General features: G+C 37.6%; 1 protein-coding gene across 3 annotated transcripts in view; it reads left to right on the forward strand.

The window, feature by feature from the left end:
- LOC133638753 (retinoic acid receptor RXR-alpha-A) overlaps positions 1-25,000 on the forward strand; it is a 324,888-nt gene that overhangs the window by 265,010 nt on the left and 34,878 nt on the right. For 2 of the 3 annotated variants that reach the window (XM_062031679.1, XM_062031678.1), the window contains one exon: positions 14,293-14,477. In XM_062031679.1, coding sequence (XP_061887663.1) covers positions 14,293-14,477 — 185 coding nt within the window. The remainder of the gene's footprint in view (positions 1-14,292; positions 14,478-25,000) is intronic. The other variant, XM_062031680.1, reaches the window with a different exon arrangement.

Below are 25,000 nucleotides of genomic sequence, written 5' to 3' on the forward strand. Positions count from 1 at the left end.
CTATGGAAGCGCTAAAACTAGGGATGTCCGATAATGGCTTTTTGCCGATATCCGATATTCCGATATTGTCCAACTCTTTAATTACCGATACCGATATCAACCGATACCGATATCAACCGATACATGCAGTCGTGGAATTAACACATTATTATGCCTAATTTGGACAACCATGTATGGTGAAGATAAGGTACTTTTTTTAAAAATTAGTAAAATAAGATAAATAAATTAAAAACATTTTCTTGAATAAAAAAGAAAGTACAACAATATAAAAACAGTTACATAGAAACTAGTAATGAATGAAAATGAGTAAAATTAATAGTTAAAGGTTAGTACTATTAGTGGAGCAGCAGCACGCACAATCATGTGTGCTTACGGACTGTATCCCTTGCAGACTGTATTGATATATATTGATATATAATGTAGGAACCAGAATATTAATAACAGAAAGAAACAACCCTTTTGTGTGAATGAGTGTAAATGGGGAAGAGGTTTTTTGGGTTGGTGCACTAATTGTAAGTGTATCTTGTGTTTTTTATGTTGATTTAATTAAAAAAAAAAAAAAAAAAAAAAAACGATACCGATAATTTCCGATATTACATTTTAACGCATATATCATCTCTAGCTAAAACATACCGGTGTAGTGAGTTTACATTATTCACCCAAGGAATTTAGTTATTGCTCCGTTGTTGATTTAACCTCTTAAGGCCCGAGCTGTTTGTTTACATGCTTTTTTTATTTCTCTTTGCTATTTGGGCTTATTGGACCCTATTTAGAATAAAAACTAAAAATAATCTTTTGATATGATGTACTTAGTCCATAAGTACACATTTGTGTACTTCATATTTAGTGACATGCTAATTCTTATTTTTACACTTTTTTTTTCCAAATTCCATTGTTTGTTACACTCTTCTGACACCACCAGATGGCAGTGTAAGTGTCCACATAAGTGGCCATAAGACCCCAATTCAGTAGTGTACAGAAATTTGGAAATACGAGCTAAAAGTTGTTGTCCATGCATGTGGCCAACTAAGCCTTTAGATGAGTTAAGTCTGAATGTCATTAAAACAGTTAGCTCCGTCTTTTGACACTTCTTCCACTCCCGTCCTTGCACGCTACACCGCTACAACAAAGATGACGGGGAGAAGACGCTGTCGAAGGTGAGCCACGTAAATAAGACCGCCCACAAAACGGCGCATCCTGAAGCGACTGTCAGAAAGCGACTTGAAGATGATGTGTAAAACATCATCTATGCAACATTTTGACCAAAGAACCACCATTACATGTTATGTAGACCACAAGGAAGTATTTTACATTTAGAAAAAATTAATAAAAATATGGACCCCTTAAAGTGCCTTATAATCCGGTGCGCCCTATGGTCCGGAAAATACGGTATATGTGAGTAGAACACATGAAATGCACTGGAAACAAATGTACTTTTAAGTGTTTGCTTGGGATTTAAAATGAATTAGTTTAGCTTTTTTAGGTAATTATACGTTAGTCCAATATGCTTTTGTGGATGGGAGGGGACGAGGGTTGACATAATGACATCATCGTCACATTTTGCCAAACAAGCGGGCGGCAAAAAGTGAGTAAGAAACATGGAAAAAGTAAACAAATATGTTTAAAGCCACAAATTTACTTTCTTCTGTGGCTCATAGCAGCACCAAAGTCTCTTCAATACATTTTTTGGAAAGAAACACACTGCAAAAACTGAAATCTAAGTAAGATTAAATATGTCAAATAAGGGTGATAGTTGCTTATTTTCTGTCTTATAAGATCATTCTTCTCACTAAGCAGATTTTATGTTAGAGTGTTTTACTTGTTTTAAGGGTTTTGGGTCCTAAATGATCTCAGTAAGATATTACAGCTTGTTGCTGAGATTTGATGAGCTATATTGAGTAAAACATGCTTGAAACTAGAATATCAACTGTTGCAAAGCTGTGTCATCAACACTCACAAGTATAAAACTACTTTTTTAAAGTAATAGTTTCTTATTTCAAGCATGAAAAAAAAAATCATGACTTTGACACAATTGTGTCTCATATTTAAAACAGATGACGCCAAATGGACTTTGCTGTTTTATTTTCAATGAAACAATAGAAAATATGTACTCATATAGTAGTACAGTTGGCACAGTACAGTAAACTGACAGTTAATATTTAAACATTTAACATGTGACATTTCTAACAATTTTGAACAGAAATAGTTCATGCACATTCAGATAAATTCTTCCAATTTACAATTTAAAAAATGTTGGCCGGGGGCCGGGCTGTATATATGCGCACTAATGGACTGAAATAGCACGCACTTGACGTGATGATGTCATGTTATCGATGGAAAAATGCATTTTTAGACAATATGATTTGCCTGAGCGGCTCATAGACCCCAAGAGTAACAAGCGGTTGCCTTGTTGCCTTTCCATTAAGAACAATAAATTAGTTTTTAGTATAAGTTTGCTGGTTTCTAGAAATGTAATGCCGAGCGCATGTTATTATGTCAAGATAATGGCACTAGCATTTACTTCATTTAAGAATGTTTTTCAATATATTTTCTACCAAGAAAAGTGCACTTGTTATTAGTGAGAATATACTTATTTTAAGGTATTTTTGGGTTCATTGAGGTTAGCTAATTTTACTTGTTTTGGAAAGTCTTGACAAGCCAAATTTCTTGTTCTATTGGCAGATAATTTTGCTTAGTTCAAATAAAATACCCCTCATTTTTGTATTTTTTGTTCCTTGTTTTTGAACACTGACTTTTTGCAGTGCATCCAGATGGGTCTTATTACCTTCTAAGTATAGCGACAACGAATGAGGTGTTTTAATCAGTCCTAGGATTTCGCAGGCCTTTTTTTGTGATTGTCGCGGCCTAAAATGCCTGATTTCGCCGCAGAAATTTTTAAAAAGTACAGTACTAATTGAATAGTGACAGCCGCTACTGTCCTCTTGATATTTGCACATTTTGTAGATGGCTGTCCGCAGGTACACTACCGTTCAAAAGTTTGGGGTAACCCAAACAATTTTGTGGAATATCCTTTATTTCTAAGAACAAGAATAGACTGTCGAGTTTCAGATGAAAGTTCTCTTTTTCTGGCCATTTTGAGCGTTTAATTGACCCCACAAATGTGATGCTCCAGAAACTCAATCTGCTCAAAGGAAGGTCAGTTTTGTAGCTTCTGTAACGAGCTAAACTGTTTTCAGATGTGTGAACATGATTGCACAAGGGTTTTCTAATCATCAATTAGCCTTCTGAGCCAATGAGCCAACACATTGTACCATTAGAACACTGGAGTGACAGTTGCTGGAAATGGGCCTCTATACACCTATGTAGATATTGCACCAAAAACCAGACATTTGCAGCTAGAATAGTCATTTACCACATTAGCAATGTATAGAGTGTATTTCTTTAAAGTTAAGACTAGTTTAAAGTTATCTTCATTGAAAAGTACAGTGCTTTTCCTTCAAAAAATAAGGACATTTCAATGTGACCCCAAACTTTTGAACGGTAGTGTATATCTGGCATATATTAAAATTACGTCAACATCACAGACATGCTGACAACGCTCCAGACATTGGCGTGCGTTTGGTTTACATCCAGTTTGGGCAGTGTGGTCTTCGGTAATCAAAGTGTTTTTATCGGTGGTCAAGTTTTTCAGTTAATCACTTGTCAATAGTGCGCAAATAATTGGCTATATATATACACTACCGTTCAAAAGTTTGGGGTCACATAGAAATGTCCTTATTTTGAAGAAAAGCACTGTACTTTTCAATGAAGATAACTTTAAACTAGTCTTAACTTTAAAGAAATACACTCTATACATTGCTAATGTGGTAAATGACTATTCTAGCTGCAAATGTCTGGTTTTGGTGCAATATCTACATAGGTGTATAGAGGCCCATTTCCAGCAACTATCACTCCAGTGTTCTAATGGTACAATGTGTTTGCTCATTGGCTCAGAAGGCTAATTGATGATTAGAAAACCCTTGTGCAATTAATGTTCACACATCTGAAAACAGTTTAGCTCGTTACAGAAGCTACAAAACTGACCTTCCTTTGAGCAGATTGAGTTTCTGGAGCGTCACATTTGTGGGGTCAATTAAACGCTCAAAATGGCCAGAAAAAGAGAACTTTCATCTGAAACTCGACAGTCTTGAAGATGGTCTGTAAAACATAATCTATGCAACATTTGGTGGTCCGGACAACACGGTAATAGTCTGTGACGTGTCCAACCATGTGTCCATCAAAGTCGATCAGACGATATTTCTTCATGCAACCTCTACTTCACCTCAGTTTTATTCAGGGTTTTTTCGTTGCCACATTGTGCTGAGCGTTGGGCTATCCTGCTTCAAACAATACAAATATTGATTTCAGCTGTTGGACCCCAAGAACTTTGCTGAATATGGAAACTCTGTAAGGAGTTTATGCAACCATTTGTCCCGAAGGAGTGATGTTATGTTGAGTTGAGATATGAAAACAAAAAAGATGGATTACATTGTGTCCTCTTCACAGTCACATCCCTGACCATGGATTTGGAAATCATTTGTAAAAGCCCCATATTTGGTATGAACCAGATTTGTATGCACTGAATGCAGATGTGGTTTCTCCTTCTTATGGGATTGGATGGCATTGGCTCAGGAGGTAGAGCAGGTCGTCCAGAAACCAACATTTTGGTAGCTCAAACCGATCTTCCTTCAACCCGGTTGTGTCTTTAGGAAATACCAACCTTGACACTGGTGTAGCGTATAAAGGTGAATGAATGCTTGGTGGTCAGAGAGGCCATTGGCCAGAATTGGCAGCCACATTCATTTGTGTCTTCAGGTGGGTGGGAGAAGTTAGGAGTCTATCCAATCACGCACTAAAAAAAATGCTGGGTTATTTGGATAACCCAATTCATGAGTTGCTTGTGTTGGGTTGAATTTTGGAGTTATTTTTATGAAGAGCGATGCATTTGTTGGGTTATAAGGGTATTATTTTAACTCAATTTCTGGGTTTTCAAAATTACGAACCATTTTTGGGTTGTTTTTCAACGAGTCACGCATTTTTAAACAAAAGGCTTTTTTTTATATTAAAAAGTGACTTATCATAACTCAACTTTTTGGTTGAATAATTCAAAACAAGAGTTGGGTTGAAAAAATAAACCAAAATGTTGAGTTAAACTAACTCAAATAAGGGGTTCGTTCTTTTCTGAACCTAGCAGCTGGGTTAAAATGGGGTTATTTTTTTAACCCATTTTTATAGTCTTTGGTATGACTCGGCCGGGGTTTGAACTCACGACCTACCGATCTCAGGGCGGGCAGTCTAACCACCAGGCCACTGAGTAGCTGAAGACTCTCGATGGTTAGTATTACCCTTTACATACATACAGCAATGTTAATATTTGGTTACACCAAGACCCAACCTCCGGGCTGATGATTTTAGGTTGTCCTGAAGAATTTGGAGGTAATCCTCCTTTTTCACTGTCCCATTTACTCTCTGTAAAGCACCAGTTCCATTGGCAGCAAAACAGGCCCAGAGCATAATACTACCACCACCATGCTTGACGGTATGAATGGTGTTCCTGGGATTAAAGGCTTCACCTTTTCTCCTCCAAACATATTGCTGGGTATTGTGGCCAAACAGCTCAATTTTTGTTTCATCTGACATCACATGAACAAAGATAAGACCTTCTGGAGGAAAGTTCTGTGGCCTGTTTTGCTGCCAATGGAACTGGTGCTTTACAGAGAGTAAACTGGACAATGAAAAAGGAGGATTACCTCCAAATTTTCAGGACAACCTAAAATCATCGACCCGGAGGTTGGGTTATGGGTGCAGTTGGGTGTTCCAACAGGACAATGACCCCAAACGCACATTAAAAGTGGTAAAGGAATGGCTAAATCAGGCTAGAATTAAGGTTTTGTCACGGCGAGGTTGCAGTTTACTGCGAGGTTTGTTCCCCCGGGATGCAATCGGACTACTCCGGACAAGGCGTGCAGGTAAAAACATGATTTAATTATCCAAAATCATCCAACTTACAAAATCAAAGGCAAGCGTGCCTGACTCACGTGGAAGCTAGGGCAAAAACTTAGGGCAGGAAACATGGAACTATAGACATGAAACCTCACGAAACTGTGGCATGAAATTAAACAAGACTTACGTAGACAAGGCTGCGTGTAGCAAATACTTAGCATAAACTATGGACATGGAATACTCCGGGAACTGAAATTAACACGACTTACGTAGACAAGGCATGAGGCAAAACAATGACGCCAGGACGATTGACCGGCAAAGGCAGGCTTAAATGATGCCTCTGATTAGTGCTCGGGCAGCAGGTGAGCGGGTGAACACTAATCAGAGGCAGGTGGCCACCAAAACAAACAAGGGTGCACAAAAAACAGGAACTATTGCAGTCCAATATATATATATATATATATATATATATATATATATTTATATATATATATATATATATATATATATATATATATATATATATATATATATATATATATATATATATATATGTATGTATATATATGTATATATATATATATATATATATATATATATATATATATGTATGTATATATATGTATATATATATATATATATATATATATATATATATATATATATATATATATATATATATATATACATATATATACATACATATATATATATATATATATATATATATACTGTATATATATGTATGTATGTGTGTATATATATGTGTGTGTTTATATAGATATATATGTGTATATATATGTGTGTATATATATATATATATGTATGTATGTGTGTATATATATATGTGTGTGTGTGTATATATATATATGTGTATATATATATATATATATATATATATACATTCATTTTTATATATATATATATATATATATATATATATATATATATATATATATATATATATATATATATATATATATATATATATATACATTCATTTTTATATATATATATATATATATATATATATATATATATATATATATATATATATATATATATATATATATATAGCCCGGCCCCTGGCCAAATTGTGTTAACCCAACGCGGCCCCCGAGTCAAAAAGTTTGGGGACCCCTGCATTAAACAATGTGACAAGGTTTTCCAAAATAAATCAACTCAAGTTATGGGAAAAAAATGCCAACATGGCACTGCCATATTTATTATTGAAGTCACAAAGTGCATTATTATTTTTTAACATGCCTCAAAACAGCAGCTTGGAATTTGGGACATGCTCTCCCTGAGAGAGCATGAGGAGGTTGAGGTGGGCGGGGTTGGGGGGGGGCGATTAGGGGGTAGCGGGGGGTGTATATTGTAGCGTCCCGGAAGAGTTAGTGCTGCAAGGGGTTCTGGGTATTTGTTCTGTCGTGTTTGTGTTGTGTTACGGTGCGGATGTTCTCCCCGAAATGTGTTTGTCATTCTTGTTTGGTGTGGGTTCACAGTGTGGCGCATATTTGTAACAGTGTTAAAGTTGTTTATACGGCTACCTTCAGTGTGACCTGTATGGCTGTTGACCAAGTATGCCTTGCATTCACTTGTGTGTGTGTGAAAAGCCGTAGATATTATGTGACTGGGCCGGCACGCAAAGGCAGTGCCTTTAAGGTTCATTGGCGCTCTGTACTTCTCCCTACGTCCGTGTACACAGCGGTGTTTTAAAAAGTCATAAATGATACTTTTTGAAACCGATACCGATAATTATCGGACTGCCGATATTATCGGAAATCCCTATTCTTTATGTAAACGTTTGACCACGACTGTATACCGTATTTTTCGGACTACAAGTCGCGGTTTTTTTCATAGTTTGGCCGGGGGTGCGACTTATACTCAGGAGCGACTTATGTGCGAAATTATTAACACATCCGCGTAAAATATCCAATAATATTATTTAGCTCATTCACGTAAGAGACTAGACGTGTAAGATTTCATGGGATTTAGCGATTAGGAGTGACAGATTGTTTGGTAAACGTATAGCATGTTCTATATGTTATAGTTATTTGAATGACTCTTACCATAATATGTTACGTTAACATACCAGGCACGTTCTCAGTTGGTTATTTATGCCTCATATAACGTACACTTATTCAGCCTGTTGTTCACTATTCTTTATTTATTTTAAATTGCCTTTCAAATGTCTATTCTTGGTGTTGGCTTTTATCAAATACATTCCCCCCCAAAAAATGCGACTTATACTCCAGTGCGACTTATATATGTTTTTTTTCCTTCTTTATTATGCATTTTCGGCCGGTGCGACTTATACTCCGGAGCGACTTATACTCCGAAAAATACGGTATGCTTCAGCTGTGGCACTGTCCTGGCGCTCACCTGTAACCAAAGACTCCAGTGCGCATGAAACCAAGGAGAGTTTGGGGGCGCTCACAGACTGCGAGGTGTGAATTTTAACACTCGGCGCTGTTGAACGCTGTTTCACACATCCAATGCATCCATCATCTTCTCCTATTATGGTCAGCAGCGTCGCTGGTGAATACAGATTTACAGAGTGAAAGATGTCCTTATATGCGGGGGGGGGGGGGGTGATGATGAACGACAGTGACGGGTGTTACCTGCGAGAGTGACTTCACTCCTGGAAAAAAACGTGCTCGTCTTTGACCTTTTCTTGGCCTTCCCACTCGCCATTGAAAGACTCCTTTTCTCTATTATCATCCGCCGATGTGCCGCCCCCTACGCCCCGAGGGTGGTAGTTACAGAACAAGGCGCCGCTTGCCCAAAAGGCTAAGTGAATCCACGGGAAAAAAAACAGGATTATATGAATTTATACTCTTTGCAGTCAGGAGAGAGGGGGAGGAGGAGCGCGAATAAAGTTAACATGATTTCAGCCCTCTTCACCTCTCGCTGACTCCGAGACAAGTATTTTACCCGTGGGCTGACCTCCACCGCCAGACAGCAGAGCCCTCTAAAGCAGGGGGGGCCCCTTTCCTTCTCCTCCTTTGACAGCCACGGCTACCACCCCCAAAGCCCCCCTCCTCGTCATGACCATAGGAAAATATAGAAACTGTTCATTCTGCAAACTCTGCTTTTTATTAACCCAACTTTTGACATCATTCCTGCAAAAAGACTAAAACCTATGCAGGCACGTGGTTTCTCCAACCTTCGCCGCATCGAGTCTCGGTGTCTGCTGAGCGCACAAAACATTTCCTGCCTCTTTTTGAATAGCCAATCAGATGACAGACCCGTTTCTCCGTGGCTTTACACTGCAAAAAGTCAGTGTTCAAAAACAAGAAAAAATAATACAAAAATGAGGGGTATTTAAACAAATTTGAGACCTTTTTTCTCAATATGTTGAAAAATATTCGGAAATTAAGTAAATGCTAGTGCCTTTATCTTGACATGGTATGCGCTCAACATTACATTTCTTGTATTTTCCCATCCATAAAATGACATCATCGCGCCAAGTGCATGCTCTTTCAGTCAATTAGGGCTCAAGGAATATATATATATATATATATATATATATATATATATATATATATATATATATATATATATATATATATATATATATATATATATATATATATATATATATATATATATATATATATATATATATATATATATATATATATACACACACAGTATATATGTAAATATATATATATATATGTAAATATATATATATATATATATATATATATATATATATATATATATATATATTAGGGCTACAACTAACGATTCATTTGATAATCGATTAATCTGTCGATTATTACTTCGATTAATCGATTAATAATCGGATAAAAGAGACAAACTACATTTCTATCCTTTCCAGTACTTTATTGGAAAAAAAACAGCATACTGGCACCATACTTATGGTTTCTCAGCTGTTTGTACATGTTGCAGGTTTATAAAAAATAAAATAAAATAAAAAATAAATTAATAAATAAAAAATAAATAAATAAATGCCTCTGCGCATGTGCATAACATAGATCCAACGAATCGATGACTTAATTAATCGCCAACTATTTTTATAATCGATTTTAATCGATTTTAATCGATTTAATCGATTAGTTGTTGCAGCCCTAATATATATATATATACATACACTACCGTTCAAAAGTTTGGGGTCACCCAAACAATTTTGTGGAATAGCCTTCATTTCTAAGAACAAGAATAGACTGTCGAGTTTCAGATGAAAGTTCTCTTTTTCTGGCCATTTTGAGCGTTTAATTGACCCCACAAATGTGATGCTCCAGAAACTCAATCTGCTCAAAGGAAGGTCAGTTTTGTAGCTTCTGTAACGAGCTAAACTGTTTTCAGATGTGTGAACATGATTGCACAAGGGTTTTCTAATCATCAATTAGCCTTCTGAGCCAATGAGCAAACACATTGTACCATTAGAACACTGGAGTGATAGTTGCTGGAAATGGGCCTCTATACACCTATGTAGATATTGCACCAAAAACCAGACATTTGCAGCTAGAATAGTCATTTACCACATTAGCAATGTATAGAGTGTATTTCTTTAAACTTAAGACTAGTTTTAAGTTATCTTCATTGAAAAGTACAGTGCTTTTCCTTCAAAAATAAGGACATTTCAATGTGACCCCAAACTTTTGAACGGTAGTATATATATATATATATATATATATATATATATATATATATATATATATATATATATATATATATATATATTAGGGCTGCAACTAACGATTAATTTGATAATCGATTAATCTGTCGATTATTACTTCGATTAATAATCGGATAAAAGAGACACACTACATTTCTATTCTTTCCAGTACTTTATTGAAAAAAATACAGCATACTGGCACCATACTTATGTTGATTATTGTTTCTCAGCTTTTTGTACATGTTGCAGTTTATAAAAAATAAAAAATAAAAATAAAAAATAAATAAAAAAATGCCTCTGTGCATAGCATAGATCCAACGAATCGATGACTAAATTAATCGCCAACTATTTTTATAATCGATTTTAATCGATTTAATCGATTAGTTGTTGCAGCCCTAATATATATATATATATATATATATATATATATATATATATATATATATATATATATATATATATATATATATATATATATATATATATATATATATATATATATATATATATATATATTTATTGTAATTTTGAAGAATTTATCTGAATGTGCATGAACTATTTCTGTTCAAAATTGTTAGAAATGTTACATGTTAAATGTTTAAATATTAACTGTCAGTTTACTGTACTGTGCCAACTGTACTACTATAAGAGTACATATTTTCTATTGTTTCATTGGAAATAAAACAGCAAAGTCAATTTGGCTGTCATCTGTTTTAATTATGAGACACAATTGTCTCAAAGTCATGATTTTTTTTTTTTCATGCTTGAAGTAAGAAATGATTACTTTAAAAAAGTAGTTTTATACTTGTGAGTGTTGATGACACAGCTTTGCAACAGTTGATATTCTAGTTTCAAGCATGTTTTACTCAATATAGCTCATCAAATCTCAGCAACAAGCTGTAATAAACTGAGATCATTTAGGACCAAAACACTTAAAACAAGCAAAAGACTAACATAAAATCTGCTTAGTGAGAATAATTATCTTATTAGACAGAAAATAAGCAAATATCACCCTTATTTGAGATATTTAATCCTACTTAGATTTCAGTTTTTGCAGTGTAGTTTTGCAGTCAGTGTGCACAAGAAAAGATCCGCATTGATTTGTGTTGTGTTGCAGCCGAGGCTGTTGTGTGTCACGCAGACTGCTCGGCAATGCGGTGACAACCCGGAGATTATTTATATGTTTATAAGTGGTTTGTGCATAAAAGTGGCCAGCTGTTTGTAATGAAGGACCACATGACAAACACATTGCTTTGATAAAGAAGGGGAGAAGTCATTGAGGATTCCCGCATTGCATTGTTGTGTGATGGAGTTCAGAAGCCTTCAATGGTGTCTGTTGTTGAAGCCACTTGTGGTGAAGAAGTCCCTGCAGGATTTTGTGGGGCCCTTTTTGTGATCGTCGCGACTTAAAAAACTGTTTACAAAAAAGTTTTTTTTTTACCAATCGATTTTTTAAAAACAATTTACAAGTGTAAATGATTAACAATTGCGGTTTGGATGTGTTGGGGTTTTTTTGTGCACCCCTAAATAATAGTCAAAAACACATGAATGTCTCCTACGTATTGCCATGCTAACAAAAGTCAGCTCTTTTTTTAACTAAGTAGCTAATTAAATTATTCTTATTATTTTTGCAATGATTCCATCTATTTACAAACCCCACAACCAGTGAAGTTGGCACGTTGTGTAATTCGTAAATAAAAACAGAATACGATGATTTGCAAATCCTTTTCAACTTATATTCAATTGCTGCAAAGACAAGATATTTAACGTTCGAATTAAAAAAACATATTTTTTATTTTTTACTTAGAATTTAATGGCAGCAACACATTGCCAAAAAGTTGTCACAGGGGCATTTTTACCACTGTGTTACATGGCCTTTCCTTTTAACAACACTCAGTAAACGTTTGGGAACTGAGGAGACACATTTTTGAAGCTTTTCAGGTGGAATTCTTTCCCATTCTTGCTTGATGTACAGCTTAAGTTGTTCAACAGTCCGGGGGTCTCCCTTGTGCTATTTTAGGCTTCATAATGCACCACACATTTTCAATGGGAGACAGGTCTGGACTACAGGCAGGCCAGTCTAGTACCAGCACTCTTTAACTATGAAGCCACATTGATGTAACACGTGGCTTGGCATTGTCTTGCTGAAATAAGCAGGGGCGTCCATGATAACGTTGCTTGGATGGCAACATATGTTGCTCCAAAAACCTGTATGTACCTTTCAGCATTAATGGCGCCTTCACAGATGTGTAAGTTACCCATGTCTTGGGCACTAATACACCCCCATACCATCACACATGCTTTTGAACTTTGCGCCTATAACAGTCTGGATGGGTCTTTTCTTCTTTGGTCCACAGTTTCCAAAAACAATTTGAAATGTGGACTCGTCAGACCACAGAACACGTTTCCACTTTGCATCAGTCCATCTTAGAAGAGCTCGAGCACAGCGAAGTCGATGGCGTTTCTGGGTGTTGTTGATAAATGGCTTTCGCTTTGCATAGTGGAGTTTTAACTTGCACTTACAGATGTAGCGACGAACCGTAGTTACTGACAGTGGTTTTCTGAAGTGTTCCTGAGCCCGTGTGGTGATGTCCTTTACACACTGATGTCGCTTTTTGATGCAGTACCGCCTGTGGGATCGAAAGGTCTGTAATATCATGGCTTTCGTGCAGGGATTTCTCCAGATTCTCTGAACCCTTTGATGATATTACGGACCGTAGATGGTGAAATCCCTAAATTCCTTGCAATAGCTGGTTGAGAAATGTTGTTCTTAGACAATTTGCTCACGCATTTGTTCACAAAGTTGTTTGTGAATGACTGAGCATTTCATGGAAGCTGCTTTTATACCAAAACCTGTTCCCAATTAGCCTGTTCACCAAATAAGTGTTTGATGAGCATCCCTCAACTTTCTCCGTCTTTTTCGCCACTTGTGCCAGCTTTTTTGAAACATGTTGCAGGCATCCAATTCCAAATGAGCTAATATTTGCAAAAAAAATAACAACGTTTACCAGTTGGAACGTTAAATATCTTGTCTTTGCAGTTTATTCAATTGAATATAAGTTGAAAAGGATTTGCAAATCATTGTATTCTGTATACTTATACTTTACCTTACTAGCCTATATAAATCAACTATTTATAAATACACATTAGTAGGCTAAATGAACCTCTTTAACATATTGTATTCTGTTTTTATTTACCATTTACACGACGTGCCAACTTCACTGCTTTTGGGTTTTGTAGAGATGTTCCTGCTGGATTGATATTATTTGAGATAAACATGTTATGAAAAGTGTTACTTTGTCATTGGCCTAAATACATACATACTGTGGAGTACACGCGCACATGTACGCCCCTGAACAAAATCTTAAGACCGCAGGGAAATTACAAGTATTTGCATTTTGCGCTGGCGGATTGTAATTAGATTGTAAGTAGAGCATTGAAATGCACAAAGTAGAACCAGGGGCAGGATGCAAAAAAAAATAGAGCAGTTGTCAATTTAAACGCTGGCTGGTTATCAGCTGGACACAAATGGACGATTGTAGCCTTAAAAAGTCCTAATTTGTGCTCAACACTTGACTTTTAAATGTGACATTTCTCAATGATGTCATTGCCGAACATTGAATGAAGTGCAAGACTGTATGCTTTGAGTGACATGATGTAATAATAACCTAATATACAGCAGTAGTGACCGGAACCAGTGTTGTTACATGCAGCCGTTCAGGAGGAGCGCCAGCGAGCCAAGGAGAAGAGCGAGAGCGAGGTGGAGTCGACCGGCTGCGCCAACGAGGACATGCCCGTGGAGAAGATCCTGGAAGCCGAGCACGCGGTGGAACCCAAGACGGAGACGTACATCGAGACCAACCTTGGTGTTCCGTCCAACTCGGTGAGTTTCGGAGTCTCCGTGACGTACCGGTGCATTGATGCGGAAGTCACACTGGACTCGTTCCATCCTGTGTCACGTTTCACCACATTTACTAGTGTTAAGCGGCGTGCCAGCAACCTGAGGGATCCTGGTTCGATCCCCCGGCTTCCATTAGTGTGGGAATGGGTGAATGTGGAATTAGTGTCGAAGCGCTTTGAGTACCTTGTAGGTAGAAAAGGACTACACAAAGTATAATCCATTTACCATTAATGTTGTAAAGTGCCCAGCCGTTAATAAAATAAACATCTTTACACTGCATATTATTTGCCAAGATTAAACATTTTTGTTCTAGAAATTTCCCTAGTTTTAAAAGCTATTAAGTTATTTGTAGTCATTGACCTTACATTATACATAACTTTTTGACCTGGGGGCCGCATTGGGTAAAAAAAATGTGGGCATATATATGTGTATATATATGTATATGTGTGTATGTGTATATATATATATATATATATATATATATATATATATATATATATATATATATATATATATATACATATATATATATATATATATATATATATATATATATATGTGTATTTATTTATTTATTTATTTAATTATATATATATATGTATATATATATATATACACATATATATGCCCAAATTTTATTTTATTTTATATATGCTCATCAACACATACATATATACATATACATAAATATATATACATATATATATATATATATATATATATATATATATATATATATATATATATATATATATATATATATATATATATATATATATATATATATATATATATATATATATATGCCCAAAGTTTATTATATTTTATATATGCTCATCAACACATACATATATACATATACATACATATATATATATATATATATTTATATATATATATATATATATATATATATATATATATATATATATATATATATATATATATATATATATACATATATATATACATATATATATATATATATATATATATATATATAAACCGAAACAGATTGGTTTCCCTGCTCTTCAGGAAAATTCCCTGAAGAGCAGGGTAACCTGCGAAACAGGCTTGTAGGGATGAAATAGCCTCTGTGTTTTTTCCTGACCTAACGTTTACATATATATATATATATATATATATATATATATATATATATATATATATATATATATATATATATATATATATATATATATATATATATATATATATATATATATATATATATATACATACATACATATAATCTGTCTCATTGCAGATTAGAGAAACTGCCTTTTCCTTACACTGAAAAAAAAAGTAATGTGTCCATTGATGTTTAAAAACTCTACACTCGGAGTCTATTTTACATTTCCCCAACGATTTCGACATTTATTTTCCTCGTGCACTAATCGACTGAAAGTGGCGTGAGCGTGATGACGTCACGTTATCAATGGAAAAATGCATTTTTAGGCTTGGAGACCCCGAGAAGAACAAGCGTTAGAAAATGGATTGATGTGTGGGCTAGAAAGGACAGATTAAAAAAATAATAATGAAAAAATATATACATATTTATTTTTTTTACTCGGGACTACCCGCTGGCGGGCCATATCTGTTTAGTATTTGAATGTGTTCAGGCAAGACTAGATCTACCGGGTCAAAGGTCTGCATATTTTCAAATGGTTGCCATTGCATTAAATAATCAGAATCCCTGTGGAGTGAAGAAGGATTTTTCACCCTCTTCTACTGAGGATTGTTTGTTTGGGGTTGTGCTGTTAAAGACGTCTGCATGAGTGCCTCCTGTTTAGAGTGCTTTTGACAGGGACCGCTCGTGATCCCTGGCGCTGGTTCTGCCTTCTCACCTCGTATCAGCTGTGACTCCCCCCCCCCCCCCGCCCCCTCAGCAACAGCTGGGCAGAAGAGACAAAATGCGATGAATAATACAACAGGCAGACTGTTCTTGAAAGCATCCCCGCAAAGTCTCCGCTTTCTTTGGAATTCTGCCGGAGCATGAGAAACATCCGAGCGGCGGCGCGGCAGCCTAAGGAGGGGAGGGAAGGTGAGGCTGGAGAAGGCGGGGGGGGGGGACGAGAGAGAAGGCAGAGGACTTCTTCTGGGATTCGTCTGCTGGAGGGGAGGGAAATGTCCTGTGAAGTAAAAGTGGTGATGTGAAGGCTGTTATGTGAGTAAATGGGGCTATTTTCGGAGGGCCGGGTAGAAACGTGGGGGATGAAGGTCGACCTTATGGTATCAGCGCATAGTCGTGCACATTGTCCCTCAATTACAACCGCCAGCTTGATAAAAGATGAGGGGATTTTTTTTTATATGGACAATTAGGAATGTATTTGAACAAGGATCTGTTTGTTCACATCAATAATATGCATTTCCTTGAATGGATTTTGAGGAATATACAGTCCGATATACACGTGTGAAGAACATCATGTCATGGCTGTCTGGAGCTTCCAATAGAATAGAATTAAGGATGTCCGATAATGGCTTTTTTGCCGATATCCGATATTGTCCAACTCTTAATTACCGATTCTGATATCAACAGTCGTGGAATGAACACATTATTATGCCTAATTGTGTTGTGATGCCCCGCTGGATGCATTAAACAATGTAACAAGGTTTTACAAAATAAATGAACTCAAGTTATGGAAAAAAGTGCCAACATGGCACTGCCATATTTATTATGCCTGGTTCACACCAACGGCGCTTGCCGCGCTTTAAAGCGGCGAGCAAAGCGCCGTCATTTTTGTCGATTTTTCCACGAATATCCCGATCCCCGAAGTAATGTTTTGCTTTGATACGCTCTGATACGAATTAGTTGCCGCTTTGTTACCGTTCCTCACGATTTGATCCCGCTTTGATACGCTTTAAATCACGCTTTGATACGTTTTTTGCGCTTTATTGAACTTTATTATGCTTTGATGCGATCATGACGCTTTAAATCAGGCTCTGACACGATTATCAAGCTCTGTTGTGCATTGTTACAACAAAAATAAGAAAAAAATGTGAAAAACTCAGTATACTGTTTTCCACACATTTTTATATTCATTTATTTTTTAAATTTCTCTTTTTTTTTCATTATATTATGTTTATTATTTATTATTTATTATGTTTTATATCTTCATTTCTTTTATTTCTTTGTCATCTTAATAAATATCTATCTTTTATTTCTTATGCTAGTTGACAATATAAAAGGCATTTCTTTTATTTTTTATATTCATTTATTTTTTCAATTTCTCTTTTTTTTCCGTTATATTATGTTTTATATCTTCATTTCTTTTATTTCTTTGTCATCTTAATAAATATCTATCTTTCATTTCTTATGCTAGTTGACAATATAAAAGGCATTTCTTTTATTTTTTATATTAATTTATTTTTTCAATTTCTCTTTTTTTTTGTTATATTATGTTTTATATCTTCATTTCTTTTATTTCTTTGTCATCTTAATAAATATCTATCTTTCATTTCTTATGCTAGTTGACAATATAAAAGGCATTTCTTTTACTTTTTATATTCATTTATTTTTTCAATTTCTCTTTTTTTTCCGTTATATTATGTTTTATATCTTCATTTCTTTTATTTCTTTGTCATCTTAATAATTATCCATCTTTCATTTCTTATGCTAGTTGACAATATAAAAGGCATTTCTTTTATTTTTTATATTCATTTATTTTTTCAATTTGTCTTTTTTTCCCGTTATATTATGTTTATGAGAGTTAGTGCTGCAAGGGGTTCCGGGTATTTGTCCTGTTGTGTTTATGTTGTGTTACGGTGCGGATGTTCTCCCGAAATGTGTTTGTCATTCTTGTTTGGTGTGGGTTCACAAGCAAACTAATTTAGTGCAAATTTATAATGACATATAAAAAAGATAAGAACATGGTAATCAGATAAATAGATATAAATAGCACACAGCTTGTAAAACATGTAGCTCATCCTCCGTATATTCAGGCTCGAAAACATAAGGTTCTGGATAACCTGGAAGTCTTTACACTTAGAAAAAAAATATATATATGACACATTTAATGCGCCCTATAATTCGGTGCGTCTTTTGTATGAAAATAGACCTGACTCAATCGGCAGTGCGCCATTTTATTCTGTGCGCCCTACGGTCCGGAAAATATGGTAGCTTGGTGGGGGGTGGGGGTTGGGGGTGGGGGGCGTGGTTATTTACAGCTAGAATTCACCAACTCGAGTATTTCATATATATTTCATATATATATATATATATATATATATATATATATATATATATATATATATATATATATATATATATATATATATATATATATATGTATGAAACACTTGACTTTCAGTGAATTGTAGCTATACATATATATATATATATATTTATTTTATTTACATAGAAAAAAAAAGAAATACTTGAATTTCAGTGTTCCGGTGGCTATCCATTAGATGGCAGTATTGTCCTGTTTAACTTCTCCGTTCATGATGAGTATATCATTTCGGCCACCGTGTTCAATGGAGAAGTCTGTTCTACATATTTACAGGCAACATACACCTTCCCCTTCGAACTGTCCTGGATGAACTGAAATTCTTGTTTCCATTCGTTTTGGAACTTGCAAGCGTATTTCTTCATCTTGCTCGTCGTCATGTCTGTAATTTCCTCGTTCTTCTGCTTCGTCTCCTTGTTGTGTGCGCAGTTGTGCACTCTACTCTCTAAAAGCCCTAGATGTTATGACGTCATTGGGCAGGCAAGCTGTTTATATTGTGGGAAAGCGGACGTGAGAACAGGCTGTCCCCACTCAGTCTCAGGTCCGCATTGAGCTGGAGGGGGCGTGGCCTCCAGCTCCGGCTGAATACCGGGAGTTTGTCGGGAGAAAATCTCTGCCGGGAGGTTGTCGGGAGAGGCGCTGAATACCGGGATTCTCCCGCTAAAAACGGGAGGGTTGGCAAGTATGCATCACGCCCTGACTTATTTTGCTGTTTTCCTGTGTGTAGTGTTTTAGTTCTTGTCTTGCGCTCCTATTTTGGTGGCTTTTTCTCCTTTTTTGGTATTTTCCTGTAGCAGTTGCATGTCTTCCTTTGAGCGATATTTCTACTTTGTTTTAGCAATCAAGAATATTTCAGTTGTTTTTATCCTTCTTCATGGGGACATTGTCGATTGTCATGTCATGTTCGGATGTACATGGTGGACGCCGTCTTTGCTCCACAGTAAGTCTTTGCTGTCGTCCAGCATTCTGTTTTTGTCGACTTTGTAGCCAATTCAGTTTTAGTTTTGTTCTGCATAGCTTCAATGCCTTTTCTTAAGGGCACTCACCTTTTGTTTATTTTTGGTTTAAGCATTAGACACCTTTTTACCTGCACCCTGCCTACCGCTGTTTCCGACATCTACAAAGCAATTAGCTACCGGTCGCCACCTACTGATATGGAAGAGTATTACACGGTTACTCTGCCGAGCTCTAGACCGCACCGACACTCAACAACAACACATCATTTGCAGATTATGATTACTGGTTTGCAAAAAATATTTTTTACCCAAATAGGTAAAATTAGATCATCTCCCACGGCACACCAGACTGTATAACGCTGCTCTAGGGTAGCAATTTTTGGGATAACAGTTCACTTAACCAAACCGTGACCTGGGGTGTTTGTGGAATATCATCCCGGCAGGGTGTCCCGACCGCAACATCCCCTCCTCTCCTCCAGTCACATTCATCCCCTCCCCGCCACCCCCCGTGGTCGCCTCTCCTCCCCTGCAAAGGTTTCCTTTGAGAAGCGCCGCCCCGTGCTGTAATTAACCACAGGGCCCCCGGCCACGAGTGCACGCCATGAATGGGCCACCGCCACCGTCTAATGGCCGGGGTCTGGCAAAGCCGAATAAAGTGTGTTTATCTCATGTTGACCTAGAACAGAAGTTAAACATGCGTTAGTAATGTGCCTACAGTGGGCCTCTTCTGAGCCTGAGGGGATGTTTTACTTACTTAATCCTGCAGGTGGTTTTTTTTATTGATCTTTTTTTTTTTGCACGGGTCTTACGTTTCGCTTTTGCTGCTTTATCCCTCACAAAAGTATAGGAAGTGTCGTGTTATTCAGACCAGCGTTTTTCAACCTTTTTTTTTTTTTGCGTTGAAAAAATGCGGAGGCACACCACCAGCAGACATCATTAAAAAACAAAACTCCGTTGACAGTAAAAAGTCGTCGTCGCAAATGTTGGGTATGACTTTAAAGCATAACCAAGCATGCATCAGTATAGCTCTTGTCTCAAAGTAGGTGTACTGTCACCACCTGTCACATCACACCCTGACTTATTTTGAGTTTTCCTGTGTGTAGTGTTTTAGTTGTTATTATTTTGGTGGCTTTTTCTCTTTTTTTGGTATTTTCCTGTAGCAGTTTCATGTCTTCCTTTGAGCGATATTTCCCGCATCGACTTTGTTTTAGCAATCAAGACTACTTAAGTTGTTTTTATCCTTCTTTGTGGGGACATTGTTGATTGTCATGTCATGTTCGGATGTACATTGTGGACGCCATCTTTGCTCCACAGTAAGTCTTTGCTGTCGTCCAGCATTCTGTTTTTGTTGACTTTGTAGCCAGTTCAGTTTTAGTTTCGTTCTGCATAGCCTTCCCTAAGCTTCAATGCCTTTTCTTAGGGGCACTCACCTTTTGTTTATTTTTGGTTTAAGCATTGGACACCTTTTTACCTGCACACTGCCTCCCGCTGTTTCCGACATCCCGGGGGGTATTTTTGAAATTTTTCTCATTTTGGCTGATTCCCTCGGAGGTAAGTTTGAACATTTTTGGCATTTTTTTCCACATTTTTGGCCTGTTTTTGCCTTGTTTTTCCCGGGTCGCCTGTGAGTCATCCCGGGGGGTATTTTTGAAATTTTTTTCATTTTGGCTCTTCCCGGGACTTGTGAAACTCTTTCCCTAGGAGGGAAGTTTGAACATTTTTGGATTTTTTTTTCCACATTTTGGGCTGTTTTTGCCTTGTTCTTCCCAGGTCGCCTGTGAGTCTTCCTGTGGGAGGGGGGTTTGACCTTTTTCACATTTTGGCTCTCCTCTGGGCTTGTGGAAGTCATTTCCAGGCAGGGAATTTTGACCATTTTGACCACTTTACCGCATTTTGGTCTGTTTTTGCCTTGTTCTTTCCGGGTCGCCTGTGAGTCATCCCGGGGGGTAAGTTGTTTTTCCCGGGTCTCATTCCATAGGAGGGAATTTTGAAAATTTTGGGCATTTTTTTCCACATTATGGCCTGTTTTTGCCTTGTTCTTCCCGGGTCGCCTGTGAGTCTTCCTGGGGGGGGGGGACCTTTTTTACATTTTGGCTCTCTTCGGGGCTTGTGGAAGTCATTCCCAGGCAGGGAATTTTGACCATTTTGACCACTTTTCTACATTTAGGCCTGTTTTTTGCCTTGTTCTTCTCGGGTCGCCTGTGAGTCATGTCGGGGGATATTTTTAAAATGTTTCTCATTTTGGATCATTCCCTAGGAGGGAAGTTTGAACATTTTGGGCATTTGTATCCACATTTTGGCCTGTTTTTGCCTTGTTCTTCCCGGGTCGCCTGTGAGTCTTCCTGGGGGAGGGGGGTTTGACCTTTTTTCACATTTTGTCTCTCCCCGGGGCTTGTGGAAGTCATTCCCTGGGAGGGAATTTTGACCATTTTGACCACTTTTCCACATTTTGGCCTGTTTTTGCCTTGTTCTTCCCGGGTCGCCTGTGAGTCTTCCTGGGGGAGGGGGGTTTGACCTTTTTTACATTTTGGCCCTCTTCGGGGCTTGTGGAAGTCATTCCCAGGCAGGGAATTTTGACCATTTTGACCACTTTTCTACATTTAGGCCTGTTTTTTGCCTTGTTCTTCTCGGGTCGCCTGTGAGTCATGCCGGGGGATATTTTTAAAATGTTTCTCATTTTGGATCATTCCCTAGGAGGGAAGTTTGAACATTTTGGTCATTTTTATCCACATTTTGGCCTGTTTTTGCGTTGTTCTTCCCGGGTCGCCTGTGAGTCATCCCGGGGGGTATTTTAGAATGTTTTCTCATTTTGGCTCTTCCCGGGACTTGTGAAACTATTTCCCTAGAAGGGAAGTTTGAAAATTTTGGGCATTTTTTTCCACATTTTGGCCTGTTTTTGCCTTGTTCTTCCCGGGGGGGTATTTTTGACATTTTTCTAATTTTGGCTCTTCCCGGGGCTCATTTCGTAGGAAGGAAGTTTGAACATTTTTGGCATTTTTTTCTACATTTTGGCCTGTTTTTGCCTTGTTCTTCCCGGGTCGCCTGTGAGTCTTCCTGGGGGCGGGGGGTTTGACCTTTTTCACATTTTGGCTCTCCTTGGGGCTTGTGGAAGTCATTCCCTAGGAGGGAATTTTGACCACTTTTCCACATTTTGGCCTGTTTTTGCCTCTTTCTTCCCGGGTCGCCTGTGAGTCATTGATTGATTGATTGATTGAGGCTTTTATTAGTAGGTTGCACAGTGAAGTACATCCCGGGGGGTATTTTTGACATTTTTCTCATTTTGGCTCTTGGGACTCATTCCCTAGGAGGGAAGTTTGAACATTTCTGGCATTTTTTTCCACATTTTGGCCTGTTTTTGCCTTGTTCTTCCCGGGTCGCCTGTGAGTCTTCCTGGGGGAGGGGGGTTTGACCTTTTTCACATTTTGGCTCTCCCCGGGGCTTGTGGAAGTCATTCCCTGGGAGGGAATTTTGACCACTTTTCCACATTTTGGCCTGTTTTTGCCTTGTTCTTCCCGGGTCAATTTTTGTCATTTTGGCTCTTCCCGGGACTCAATCTCAAGGAGGGAAGTTTGAACATTTTTGGCATTTTTTTCTACGTTTTGGCCTGTTTTTGCTTTGTTCTTCCCAGGTCACCTGTGAGTCTTCCTGGGGGAGGGGTGTTTGACCTTTTTCACATTTTGACTCTCCCCGGGGCTTGTGGAAGTCATTCCCTGGGATGGAATTTTGACCATTTTGACCACTTTTCCACATTTTGGCCTGTTTTTGCCTTGTTCTTCCCGGGGGGTAAGTTTTTAAAAAAAATCTCATTTTGGCTCATTTCCTAGGAGGGAAGTTTGAACATTTTTGGCATTTTTTTCCACATTTTGGCCTGTTTTTGCCTTGTTCTTCCCGGGTCGCCTGTGACTCTTCCTGGGGGTGGAGGGTTTGACCTTTTTCACATTTTGGCTCTCCTCTGGGCTTGTGGAAGTCATTCCCTGGGAGGGAATTTTGACCATTTTGACCACTTTTCCACATTTTGGCCTGTTTTTGCCTTGTTCTTCCCGGGTCGCCTGTGAGTCATCCCGGGGGGTATTTTAGAATTTTTTCTCATTTTGGCTCTTCCCGGGACTTGTGAAACTCTTTCCCTAGGAGGGAAGTTTGAACATTTTTGGCATTTTTTTCCACATTTTGGCCTGTTTTTGCCTTGTTCTTCCCAGGTCGCCTGTGAGTCTTCCTGGGGGAGGGGGATTTGACCTTTTTCACATTTTGGCTCTCCTCGGGGCTTGTGGAAGTCATTTCCTGGGAGGGAATTTTGACCATTTTGACCACTTTTCCACATTTTGGCCTGTTTTTGCCTCTTTCTTCCCAGGTTGCCTGTGAGTCATCCCGGGGGTATTTTTGACATTTTTCTCATTTTGTCTCTTCCTGGGACTCATTCCCTCGGAGGGAAGTTTGAAGATTTTTGGCATTTTTTTCAACATTTTGGCCTGTTTTTGCCTTGTTCTTCCCGGGTTGCCTGTGAGTCTTCCTGGGGGAAGGGAGTTTGACCTTTTTCACATTTTGGCTCTTCCCGGGGCTTGTGGAAGTCATTCCCTGGGAGGGAATTTTGACCATTTTGACCACTTTTCCACATTTTGGCCTGTTTTTGCCTCTTTCTTCCCGGGTCGCCTGTGAGTCATCCCGGGGGGTATTTTTGATATTTTTCTCATTTTGGCTCTTCCCGGGACTCATTCCCTAGGAGGGAATTTTGACCATTTTGACCACTTTTCCACATTTTGGCCTGTTTTTGCCTTGTTCTTCCCGGGTCGCCTGTGAGTCATCTCGGGGGGTATTTTTGACATTTTTCTCATTTTGGCTCTTCCCGGGACTCATTCCCTAGGAGGGAAGTTTGAACATTTTTGGCATTTTTTCCCACATTTTGGCCTGTTTTTGCCTTGTTCTTCCCGGGTCGCCTGTGAGTCTTCCTGGGGTAGGGGGGTTTGACCTTTTTCACATTTTGGCTCTCCCCGGGGCTTGTGGAAGTCATTTCCTGGGAGGGAATTTTGACCATTTTGACCACTTTTCCACATTTCCGCTGTTTCCGACATCTACAAAGCAATTACCGTATTTTTCGGAGTATAAGTCGCACCTGCCGAAAATGCATAATAAAGAAGGAAAAAAACATATATAAGTTGCACTGGAGTGAGGCCAAACTATGAAAAAAACTGCGACTTATGGTCCGAAAAATACAGTAGCTACCGGCTGCCACCTACTGATATGGAAGAGTATTACACGGTTACTCTGCCGAGCTCTAGACAGCACCGACACTCAACAACAACACATCATTTGCAGACTATAATTA

This window comes from Entelurus aequoreus, linkage group LG21 (genome assembly GCF_033978785.1).
Source record: "Entelurus aequoreus isolate RoL-2023_Sb linkage group LG21, RoL_Eaeq_v1.1, whole genome shotgun sequence".
Lineage (NCBI taxonomy): Eukaryota > Metazoa > Chordata > Actinopteri > Syngnathiformes > Syngnathidae > Entelurus > Entelurus aequoreus.